This window comes from Manis javanica, chromosome 3 (genome assembly GCF_040802235.1).
Source record: "Manis javanica isolate MJ-LG chromosome 3, MJ_LKY, whole genome shotgun sequence".
NCBI lineage: Eukaryota > Metazoa > Chordata > Mammalia > Pholidota > Manidae > Manis > Manis javanica.
The window spans coordinates 170,048,237-170,060,866 of NC_133158.1; the positions used below are offsets into that span (position 1 = coordinate 170,048,237).

The 12,630-nt window shown below is 51.5% G+C and overlaps 1 protein-coding gene across 1 annotated transcript in view; it reads right to left on the minus strand.

Moving 5' to 3' along the window:
- Positions 1–2,007: 2,007 nt before the first annotated feature.
- DZIP1L (DAZ interacting zinc finger protein 1 like) overlaps positions 2,008–12,630 on the minus strand; it is a 44,645-nt gene continuing 34,022 nt past the window's right edge. Inside the window, exons 12-16 of the mRNA XM_073232363.1 lie at positions 10,324–10,513; positions 7,734–7,950; positions 7,103–7,293; positions 4,086–4,225; positions 2,008–2,483 (exon numbers count right to left, since the gene is read on the minus strand). Of these exons, the coding sequence (XP_073088464.1) occupies positions 2,322–2,483; positions 4,086–4,225; positions 7,103–7,293; positions 7,734–7,950; positions 10,324–10,513 (900 nt within the window). The 3' untranslated portion in view covers positions 2,008–2,321. The remainder of the gene's footprint in view (positions 2,484–4,085; positions 4,226–7,102; positions 7,294–7,733; positions 7,951–10,323; positions 10,514–12,630) is intronic.

Sequence of the window (12,630 nt, forward strand, 5' to 3'; positions counted from 1 at the left end):
TAAATCATTTGTTACATATTGTGATGGTTAATTTTATGTGTCAATTTGACTGGGCTAAGGGATGACCAGAAAGCTGATACAACAGTATTTCTCTCAAGGTGTTTCTGGAAGAGATTAGCATTTCAATCAGTAGAGTCGGTAAAGAAGATGCACCCTCACCAATGTGGTAAGGCATCATCCAATCTGCTAAAGGCCCAAATAGAACAAAAAGCAGAGGAAGAAGGAATTAGCTGTCTCTTCTTGAGCTGGGGTGTCTATCCTCTCCTGCCCATGAACATCACAGTTCCTGGCTCTTGGACTTTGGACTCTAGGACTGACACCAGCAACTTTCCTTCTCCAGCTTGCAGATAGTAAGTCATGTGACTTCTTAGCCTCCATAACCATGTGACCAATTCCCATAATAAATCCCCCCATATCAAGATAGATAGATGATAGGTACATAAGTAGATATAGATACATAGATGATAGATATAGATGATCATAGATAGATAGATAGATAGATAGATAGATAGATAGATGATAGATAGATAGATAGATAGATAGATAGATAGATAAATCCATAAATCCTATTGCTTTTATTTCTCTGGAGAACTCTAACTAATGTACATACACTCCAAAGTTCTTATAAATCTTGCCAAAAGTTTTTAAAATGTATTTGGATGTGGGAAGGAGTAAACAGGATAGAAATGCAAAACTAATATGTTAGTCTCTAAAGTAGATAAACACACATGGAAACATAAAACTTAATAATGAGCATTCAGTAACAGAGTCATTCTCATTGGTAATTATCACCAGTTTATGTGTACATGGCAGACACATGTGTACACACATCTATTTCATTTGGGTTCCCCTTAAAAGCAGAGCCTGAGGCAAGGACTTGGGTACAGGTTAATTCATTTCAGAGATGCTCCCAAGAAGCAGAAGTGAGAAAGATGGAACAGGAGGGAGAGAGGCCAGTAAAGGGCACATTGGTAAGTAGTGATTGCTGTAGGTAACTGGGATTCACTCCCACTGGAGACTCTGAGAAACTGCCTGAAAGACCTCAGAATTGTCCTACCGCAGCATGGTAGGGCCGGACTGGTTACTCACCAACTCGCATCCTACCTTGCATGTGGGCTGCCCTGGTAGTGTTGCTCTCCCACACCTCCGGGCTCCTGCAAGCAGATCGTGCCGCCTCTCAGTGTCAGAAACAAGTCTGAGGCGAACAACTGACCTCGGGCGTGTGTGTGTGACGTGAGGGCCTGGCACGGGAAGTTTGCTCAATGCTGCAGGGAACCGGGATATAGCCAGGGGCATCACATCTTTTATGCCTCCCTTGCCCAAACCCAGGTGAAGGGAAAACAGGACTTTGTTGGCAGACTGCTGGAATGGGGGTAAAGCCCCACCACCACTCCCCACTCGTGGCCCCTTCTCCTCCCCACACAGCCACTGGAATTGTCTGTCTGCATTCTCAGCTTTCAGAGGTATGGGATACACAAAGGGAATTGACGCCCCAGCCAGCCAGGGCTGGGCTGGCCCCAAGTCCCACACACAGCCCTTGATCTCTGTGCTCTGGCTTAACCGACACGATTGAGTGCAAGTTGTTTCACCCCTGACTGCCCCTGCTGAGGCCCTAGGAATAATGCAGAAAACCCGAGAGTTAAAAGTCATGCGGTATTTCAATGTTTACACACAATAAATTAATGCTTTTCACATTTAAAAAAGTACAGCGGTTATACTTATAACCTAACATCAGAAATTAAATGTGTGGTCCTTTGGTGGCTATGAGGCTTCCTTCCCACCTACCCAAGAGTGGACACTGCCAGACATCAACTCTGGGAAGCTCTCCAAGACCACTCCCAGCTGCACTGGGCAGCCTGTAATATGCACACTAAGCTCTGTCACTAGGTTGCTCCCCATACTTTCTACACCACCCACCCATACCTGCATCCAACCTCGGCCGTGAGAGGTGGATGACTTGGCACAGGATCAACCACGAATGACACAGGGAGGCACACAGAAGACCCATCCCCACAGCATTCCCGCAGGCTTACTGAACACTGGGGAATAGAGACCAAGTGGCTCCTTTCAGTCCGGAGGAGGTGGAGGAAGGAAACTGCTCATTACCACCCTTGCTCAAGCTGTGGGATCCGAAGACACCCAGCCAGGCCCCCCTAGCACTCTGGGGCAGGGTAGGAGGCAGGAGGGGAGAAATCACATCCATCTTCTGCTCCGTGTCTCTCCAAGGAAGAAGACCTCTCCATCACTGAAGACAAGCAGCCCAGCAGCCTGTTCTGCCGGAGTGGGCCCTGAGCTGGCCGCAGCCACACCTGGGGACAGGATCACCAGCCAAGCACCCTGGGGTGGCCAGGGCCCCGAGGGCTGGTGCCAAACTTCTCCAGGAGCTTTGAGAGAGACAGAGGTCTCGGTTTCCCAATCCGGTCCAGGTCCTGGGGGAGATCCTCCAAGGATGAGATCTCCAAGTCACTCTCATCATCCGAGAGCTGTGCAGAGGGAAAGGGGAGGAGAGAAGGCACTTCAGCAGGGCAGATGGAAATGCGGACGGACAAGGGGACAAAGCGCAGACTGGAAGGAAAGCATTAGGAGGTGCTGCTCCTCCTGGTCGTTAGGTTGTTGCCCAAGGACCTGCTTTAGAGACCTGGGCTCAGAGAATTTCAGACAGTCCTGAGACTCCAATAAAACGAAGGCAAGCTCTCAGAAAGGCCGATGGCAAATCAGGTTGCCCTTGTTGTAACTCTAACTTTGTGCAGATTTCTTAATGCTCCACGCTGATGGAGCTGGAAGCCCAGACCCTTGACTTTTCCAAATTTCTGAGCTGAATCAGGGGCTCCAGTGCCCACCAGACCCCGTCTCAGACTGCTTCTCTCAGGCCAGGTAAACACTGAGTGAAGGAACACTAGGGTCCTCCGGAATGCCAGGGAGCCTTCCGCCTGGACAGGGCCTGGCTGCAGCCAATGGGCTTGCCCAGAGCACAGTCACCCTCCAGAGCTGTCAGCCCCTGCTGGCACAAGGCCCAGGCCATGTGGACCCTCATGTAAGCATCCTGTGCATTTTCTCCTGGAATGTAAGGCCACCCGGTCAGAAACCACCCAGGGCCCAGGACAGCAAGCTCTGAGCAGTGCCTCAACCTGCTTCCGGGCTGTTGGTGCCCTTCTACAGTAAGGGAATTGTCATAAGTAATTAGGATGATCTGGCCCCATTACTCACAAACACAACACATGAGGTGCACGAAAGACCAGACACATCATGTTGTAAAGGGGGGGAGGGGGGGAGGGGGTGAAGGGCGGTAGTTATGCTATTAAGAACCAAAAAGTGATGGCCCTACTTCTGAATTTTATGGAGTTATTAGTGAAGTGACTTCTGAATTTTAGAGCAATATGTTGGTCATCCCAGGATGCGCCCTTTTGATTGAAGAAGGAGAGAGAGGTATATGAGGTGATGAGAACTGAAAATGTTTCTGCCTAAGGAAGTAGCAAGGGTGTGACGGGGGCCATCAGCAGGGTCTCCTAAGGTCATACGGTGGACAGGCTGAGCCTCCCAGTTCTAAACCTGATGGTGGCTAGAGGCTGAGAGAGGCAAGGCCACGAATATGTGGACGAAATGTAACAAACATCCCCACTGCATGTAGGCAGCCACATGCACGTGCTGCACGATGTGACTCCATAACCTGTCTTTGAAAATCAATCTGCTGTGCTCCCAGCCAGGTCTCGGTGTCCCCGAGGGAGTGAAGGAAGGAGGCAGGCCCTCCGTGGGCTGAGCAGAGCCCGGAGAGAGCAGCTCCTGCGGAAGCCAGACCCAGAGCCAGGTCCGGACTTCCTCAGAGGCGGGAAATGGAAGCCTAAGTGGGCAGGAGAAACCAGCTACTGAGCAGTTCCTTGTTTAATGAATCAAAAGCCTCTTAAATGGTAACAAGGACACAAACAGCAAGCATTTGAAAGCGGCCATCTCTCCAGTAATGTCATCTACACTGTCCCATTACGGCCAAGGCTGACACTGCCTGGACCCTCCTCCTCCACCCCAGATGCCCAAAACTCAGAGCTGGCTCTGTGGGGAATGGCAGGGCAACCAAGTGTCCTACACCCTACCTGAGGCTTCCTTCCTGGCATGGCAGCCCTCGGTGGCCCAGCGCTGGGCATTAAGAACAGACTGACCCCTCCAGCTGGCTTCTTCGCTGGAGCCTCTAGCTGCTTCTCCAGGTTTCTGACCATCAACTGCACCAGTGTTCCTGGAAAGCAAGCCAAGAGAAAACACCAGAGAATGAATGCCACGTCCTTGTGGGTTGTGTCCAGGCCCCGGTGTGGATAGACGGAGTGTGCAGAAGTCCAGGAGGAAGGAAGAAGGGCAACTGCAGAGGAGGAGCAAGGAGAGAGAGAAGGCCCAGGCCATCATGCACGGTGACCCGGAGGCCTGGGGCACCCTGAAGACGTCTCTACGCCCTCAACCACACAGCATGCGACAGAGGCTTCAGAATCTCTTTTTCCCTCTTAATGGGAGGTAGAAGCAGAGCCTCTACTCAGTTGGAACATGAACGGCAAGGCTAACATGCTGACACACCGAGCGGCAAGGCTAACATGCTGACACACCCTCCCTCAACGTCTTCACTGACACAAGAAGTATCCTATGTGAAATTAGCACAGGAGGGCTGAGAGCCAGACAGGCATTCTTGGAACTCTGTGCAGGAGGGGGCTTTGCAGGGACATAGATTGTGATGAACTCCTGGTGACCGGGTACACCAAGGTGGACGTCCAGATCTCAGGAATGGCCAAGACGCAGGAAGCTAACCACAGCCTTCCAGCATTCAAAAGGCTGAGGGCCTGAGTGAACGTCTAGAGCTACAACAGTCCTTGGCTCATTGATTCGTTCCAGAAATGTTTGTGAAGGGCCTATTATGTACCTGGCACTGTGTCCCTCACTAACCATCTTGTCCAGATACCTTCTCTCATTTTACAACAAAGGAATTGAAACATTATTGCCCCACCTGGCAATACTTCACGATCACAGTCGTCATCAATACGTCTCCAAAAATCTGGTTCTGGTGGATAAAGTGCAGGTTCCTGTGGCCAGGGTTCTCACCTGGCCCTGGTCAGCTAGCTCGCTACACTTGCGGGCAATATGTGGTTACTGACTCTATATAAAGAGCCCCACCCAGTGCTCTGGGTGACACAGTGGCACAGCTGCAAGGCTGCAGGACAGCAGAGACTGGGGTGGTGGCAGCACTGAGGACAGAGACTGAGACGGCTGTGTGGGCAGAGAAGCCCAGAGCCAGAGACCGGTTTGCTGCAGGCAGACTCGCTCTGAGTGGATGGGATTCTAGTGACTGACCTGCCACCATGGGAATACAGTTGGGTATAACCCTTTCACCCCAAGAACATTCCATTGTCATGTCTTTGGTCTCATTGATCCCATAGTGAACTTGCCCAGGGCTAAAACCCATTGGCAAGACAGGTGGATCTGGATGGACTGGCAGCTTGGAATGTGCTGTGGACAAGATGAAGTTCTTCTGAACCCAGTAAGAGTGTGCAATGTGCAGACAGCACAGACCTGGGCTTACATCCTGGGACTTCCGCTTACTCAACTGTCACTTCCATATTCTTTACCTAAGCCTGTGCTAGAAAAGGCACTGGAAGCCAGATGCCACACCCATGTCCATTAACAGTTTTGTAAGAAAATCTTGAGAGAATGGGAGTTGACTCAGCAGTTTTGAGAAGGAAAATGCTCAGTCACCGTAACTTGTTAGAAAGTGACAAGTTTAATGGATATTTTCACTCCAGTTAACCAAAACATTTCCCTTAAAGTTCTGTGATGCCGTTTACATCAAGTTGAATTTCTGTCTCTTTGCTGAAAAGAGCAAAGACCTTGTGAGATTAAAAAGGCTGCTGTGCCCAAAGGCATGGGGGGGAGCCCTGGGCACCTGCTCTGAAGGTTCCTTGTTACCTTCTGAAGCTGTCACCCTCCCTCTCAAAGGTCAGCAGGGAAACCACACTTTCTGCCATTCTTTTGTTTAAGAAATGATGTCTGTTAGACATGTTTCTGTTACAGAGAAGTCTGTTTGTCAAAATACTCATTGTAACTGAACCTAGTTGTACCCTATGTTTGCCCTGGAGGCCACTTTTACTGGGATGATGGGGAATCAGGTGACCCTGATCTGGTGCTAATGAACTCAAGCACCAGAAAAGACTGCACTGCATATTCCAAACAGTAGGAAAACAGCTAAAGGCTGTTCCTTTGGGACAAAAAAACTTCAAGTAAAAAAAAAAAAGGAATCCAACACATTAATTTCAGAAATATAATACAGACTCTCAGTTTTCCATGATACTTGTTCTGTGATGTTGAACTAATAATTTACGGTCTCAGAGGCTTAGTCTGGACATCGGTAAGGATGCGTGTGGCAGCCTTGCCTCACGCGCGGCGTCTGGGCAAACCGCCCTCCCTCCAGGCTGGGCAAGCATGGAGGACACCCTCCCAGGGTCTCCTCACACCTTCTTATTCTCTCTTACCCACAGGAGGGGGCCAAGCCCAGGGACTGGACATCCCCTGGGCCGTGTTTTGGCTGGGCGACAGTTGGCAATGCCCACTTCCGTTTTCCCTCTGCCCCTCTGCCCGCACCTGTGCCGGGGCTTCGCGGCCTGCTTCAGCCCACTCAGGGTCTGCTATCTGGCCCAGCCCCGTGCTCAGGTGTGGTCAGTGTCTGGGTCTGGGGAGGCTGCAAGGGTTCTCACTTCAGCCTCAGGAGGCAACCCAGCTGTAACAGAAGCCTGTGACTTAGGCCTCGCTGGGCCTATCGCCATCATCACAGCAACACTTGAATCTCACCGGGTCTGCCACCGTGTTCATTCTCTACCCTAAGAACCTACAGGAGGAAGGGGTGAGTGGGCTCTCCCCAGCCTCCAAGAGTTAAACAATTCGATGACAAAATAAACCTCTCTCAAATTCTGTTCTCTTCCTGATATCTCCACTATCCCAGGAAAAGTCGGAGGGGAGAGGGCTCATTCTCTTCAAGTCACAGTGAGTTGCCAAACCATAAAACTCAAAGAAAATCAAAGGATGTTTCCTAGAGAAATCTGGCAGAGAAGGGCTACCCCAGTGGTCCCAGACCACCCACCTGAGGACGCCAGCCCACCTGAGCCCTCCTCGCCAGGAGGCTGCACACTCCCCTCGGAGGTCTCAGTGTCAGACCAGTCCCCGTTGTCCTCTGGCTGGGGCCCCATCTTGGAAGGAACTCGTGGGGGTGGAGGAGACGCCCGCCGCCCGGAATCTCCCTCCGCGTCCTCTTCAGAACCGAACGGGGGTGTACTGCCATGGAGGAGAAATGAGGGATGCACGGGCCAGAAAGGAAACTTTAAAAGCCAAACTTCCCCACCTGCAAACGTGTTTGGCTTATCCAGAGCCAGCCCTGCTCCCCTCCTTGGACCCCAGTAACAAGCAGCCAGGAATCACCCTGGAGTGTGGTGGCTACACCAGCTTCCCCTTAGAAGGCGAGGACCCAGCACTTCCAGTGTGGCAAGCAGGGCTTGGAGAAGAGTTGCTGAAGAGAGGGCAGGTTTGCCCTGGCCAAGAGCAGAGGGCCCCAGTCTCTTCTTGGGGGCTCAGGATCCTACCTGCGACCCCTTCGGTTCACTTCTGTCTCTGCCCCTCACCTGTCTGCAGAAGCCAGCGGGGAGCCCAGCACAGGTGCTGCCTGAGGTGGGGAGCCACCACCCAGGCTCAGTGAGGGTGCTGAGACCGGCGCTCACCTCAGCCCAGGCCCTGGGGAAGCAGAGGTACCGGAGGGTCCGTGAGCTCGGGGGTGTGGAGTAGGGATGGGCACAGGGGCCGGGCCAGGGCCACGGCTGCTGCGACCCTGACCAGCCATTGTGGGTGGCTCTGCCAGCTTGGATGGCGCTGCCACATGCAGGGTCCTGGTCTGTGGCTGGGATTCTTTGGTAACCATTCGGTTCCGTTGGCTTTTGACTGAAACACAGGTAGGAATGAGTATCAGGGGATACCCAGCTGGGACCCCAAGTCTAAGAGGATGTAGAAAGAGGCTCCAACACAGTAGAAATGGACAAGATATTCTCTTACAGTATACACCCCACAATAACCACAGCAGATTTGGTCGTTGCCCCCAACCTGGTGCCCCCTGCTGGCCAGACTCAGGGCTGGGACCACAGTCTTTTAATAAATCAGGAGAGCAGCTGTTGTTCCAGGAGACATACAGGAGTCAGCAGGTCTGGACTTGGGCCCAGCAGGTCTTCAGCTCACCCTTCCACCCCCGCCAACCCTCAGCAGCACCCTAGAAGCAGAAATACCCTGTCCACCCACCCAAACTGCAGCCACTGGAGCCAGCAGCCTTGCAGGAAGGTGCCGCTTCCAGCAGGTGTCGCCACAGGTCACCACGCCCTCCTCTCAGCACAGGCGTTTGGGGCAAGAGTGATATGGCAGAAGGGCAGACACAGGCCTTTCATTTCCCAAAGTTCTCCAACACCCTTTGGGGGCCAGGGGGGGATCTAGAATCACCAACTTTTTCATGGAAAGAAAGGAGGAGAGAAGTGCAATCGAAGGGGGTCAGAGTAAGGACTGTTCCCTGAAACTCTTACGTGTGTGCAGTGTAAGAATTTCTTACTGCATTTCAAGATAAAAAATATTTGAAACACGCTGCTCTCATGCAATGCATTTACACAGAAGAAACCTTCTCTAGAGAAAAGAGTAAACTGAAGAGAAGAGGAAGACAGACAAACTTCCTGCAGGAAAATTACAATACTAGCTACAGTTATGTGCGCAGACACCAACTATGCACTTTGGCGCAACATCCAGTTAGCCCCCCACACCTTCAGAGGGTATCGTTTTCTACTTCACAGAGGCTGCAAGAGATCCAGGGACTTGCTTCAAGGCTCATGATTCCATGGAAGTGAGCGGTAGCTGCTGACAAGGCTGTGGACCACCCCAAATGCAGGGCTCCTGCCACTGCCCTGCTACATCCCACAGCTTTGCCCCAAAGCATAAGAGGTACGGTCTGAGCAGAGATGGGAGGTGGGCATTTGTGTAGCACTCTTGGGACCTAGAAAGGGGATGAGCAGGCCTAGGGCTGGAGAAAGAGGTCTACCCGTGCTGTGAGGACACAGCACTTACCTCACACCTCGAGAACATGCCCTGGAAAGCAGGACCACAAGGCCAGCGAAGGGGAGAGGGGCAGGGGGATCTCACTCCAGCCTTCCGACTACTGGACCAAGGGCCAGAGGGGAGGGCAGCACCTGGAAGTGCAGATGGCTCTCCTCTCTTGGTAGCCTGGACTCAGAGGGTCCTCTCCCCGGGGCTCCCATTCCCCTGCTCTTGGCTCCAGCACGTTACCTCTTCCCCGGGCGGTTTACCAGCTGAGGTGGCACGCCCTGAAACACAGCCAGCCTTAGTAAATTTTTAAATGATTGGTCTGTGTGCCAACTAAAATAAGCTATATGGCCAGAGCTATGTGGCCTATACTCTGGAAATTCCTTTGCACGAAGAGCTGAGGTTGGGTGTGCCTGGACACGGAGTACCTCTGGGTATGTATGCCCATGTGTGAACAGGGCTGGGACATCACCCTGCACGAGCAGCCCCAGAGCTGCTGAAGCCCTCCCCGAAGCTTCCAATCATAGCAGTCCAGTGGATCTCAGAAGCCTCTAGAAGTGGGGAGCTCTCCAACCCAGGAACACAAATGGTCTTGCCCCGTAAGTTCCTTGAGGACAGAGACTTGAGGATCCTCATCCACATACTTTAATCCTCCACAAGAGCCACAGGGCTTTTCCTTGTCACAATCCCTGGGACAAAGCAGCACCTGTGCCACAGCCCAGGGAACCAACTCTGAGCTCTGAGCGCTTGTTTGCATGCAGAACCCGCGCAGCCTTGCACACCCTCCCACTGCTCCAGAGCAGAGTCTTCATTTGTTTGATATTTGCCCCCTCCTGCAGCCCCAATGCTCTCAGTGGAAAAAGCCCTGGGCCTTCTCCCAGCCGACATACCTGGTGTATAGAGCCAGAAAAGGGATGGGCTGCTCTCTGTTGGAGCGAAGCAGGGAGAGCAGTGTAGAACCCAATTATGGGTGAAGCTACCTATCTGAGCTGGGGACGTTCAGGGGCAGCTACAGCACTGCCTCTGGCTCACCTCCCACTTCCCTGCATGACCTGGTGCCCACCCCACCCCACCCCCGGATTCGGTTCCCAACAGAGGATTTTTAGACTCAACACCAGTGAGGACCCTCCCATGCCACCCTTCAGAGCAATGCCTCAAAGGGGGCAGGGATAATGCCCTCCTCATATGTAAACAACTCTCCTGCATCAGAGTCCCCAAGGAAGCCTCTCACCAGCTTACCTGGAGTCTTGCCACCTGGCTGGGATGCCAGGGCCCCATTCCTCACTCTCTCTTTCATCCTGCTGGTGACTTCCTTGATGAGTTTTTCTCTCAGACTCCAGAATTTAGGAAACCACCTAGCCTTCTCCCGCTGGGCTCTCAGGATGGGCTCCAGTTGTCTGAGAACCTGAGTAGGGATTCCCTTTGTACCCTTGAAGGGACAGAAGTTCCCCTTTGGAGACAGGGCCTCCCTTCCTTCCCCTTCCCCTAAGCCTCTCCAACCTGCTGCCAGCCTGGAGTCACTGATCAGGGCCAGGCGCTTTCTGGGAGAGGATGAGATGAGTGTCAGGCAGAGTGAGCAGTGGCTTCACACACTGCTGCATGTGAGGTGGCTTAGGGTTGAGAGCCGCATCAAAGCATGCAGAGCAAGATGACACAACTTTGCATTGACATCTCAGTATACGGGGCTTAGACAGGACATGCTTTTCTACCACCCAACTAAATCTGAGGTTGGGAGACCATGGCTTGCTCCTTTTTATACCTCAGGCACTCTCAATAGGCCAGACACATTGTCCTCCATGGCTAATAAGGTTTAAAAAAATTAACTGCAAAAACCAAAAGCCAGGCACTTATCCAAGACTTACTACAAGTTTCTCCAGCTTTTGACATCCAAGCAGAATCCATGAGGCTTCATTCAAGGTTAGAAAGAAATGTTTTAATTAAGTCTGAATATAGAGCCAAAGTTAGATTGAGCAGGAACTGAAAATAGTCAGGTTAGTGAACACACTAAATAAAACCTAGATATCTTTTTTTTTTCTAATTTTACTCTGTAGAAAGAGTATTTTCAGGGGGTTCTGGAAAAAGATGGTGGAGTAGGTAGGCAATGTAGAAACCTCCCAAAAACACATAAAAGAAGAAAATACAGCAAATACAACTAAAAAATTGATCTAAAGACTGTGGAACAGAACACCTACATGTGAGGAAGAAGGGAAGACCACACAGAAAAAGGTAAAGTGGCAGAGCCAAGATCAAGAGCAAGACCCAAGCTCACCCCACAAACCCAGCTTACAGGTAGGATAAAGAGGAACAGAGCAGGAAGGGGGTAGGAGCCCAGGAGCACTGCACACCCATGCCTGGAGATTTGTCCCATGATCACGAGCCCATATTACACTTGGTTCTGGTGATTGGCAGGGCTGGACACCAGGGACAGGGGAACACTTGGGGGCTGAGACTCCAGCCATTGTGGAGGACAGGCATGCTCTGTCAGTCCTGAGACCCAAGCAGAGGTGGCAGTTTGAAAGACTTGTCAGTGGGAGGGCTACCAGAGGAGAGAGGGTTGGATAGAACTCTCTCCTCAGGAGAAAAGGCAGGTAGGGGATACTCCCCCAGCCCTTCCTCAGCCCAACAAATCGGGGACTCTTGGGAGCCCCAGATGCTCCATCCCCCTTTGCTGGCAACTCAGCCCCAAGGCTACTCCCTGCACTTGCTGCCAGGAGCCAACCCACTCAGCAACAGCATCAGATTTTGTTGCCTGGCAGGCAGAAGGATATTCTCCCAGTTTTCTTGGCTCTGTTTCAGCCCAACTGGGAGGTGCCTGCAAGACCCAGCCCCAAAAGCTCCTTCCTCCATGCTGGTGTCCAAACCCAGGGCTGCACATCCAACCCAGGCAAACCTGCACATCATCTCACCTACCCCACTTATCCCTTCAGCCCCGTCATTGCTGCAGGCCTGGCAGTGGGTGGCCCCACACATAGCAAGCTCAACAGAGACTCCTGAGTTGATCACAAAGGTGGCAGCTGAAGGAAACTGCCAGCACAGAAAGATACTCTGCCCACAGCACACCAGCAGCTGTGGTCCCTGCAAAATAGGACTAAACACCAGAGAGTAAAAAATATTGGGCTTTTGGGCACCATAAAGCTCTTGCCCTCTTCATCAAGCAATTCTATAGGTCAGGAAGCATAGCAGAGTCATCTAATACAGAGGAAGAAACACAGAAACCCTGACAAAATGAGGAGGCAGAGGAATATGGTCCAAACAAAACTACAGAACAGAACCCTAGAAGGAGGGCTAAATGAAATGGAGATCATCAGTCTTGTTGATAAAGATTTGAAAATAAAAGTCATAAACTTGCTCACAGATTTACAGAAAAGTATCCAAGATCTCAGGGAGGACTTCAACAAAGAGATTGAAGACCTGAAAAAGAGCCACTCAGAGCTGAAGGATAGTGTCTGAAATGAAAAATACAATGGAGGGATTTTAGAGTAGATTAGAGCATGTAGAGGAGATGGTAAATGAAATGGAAACTAGAGAACAGGAAAACAAAGAGGC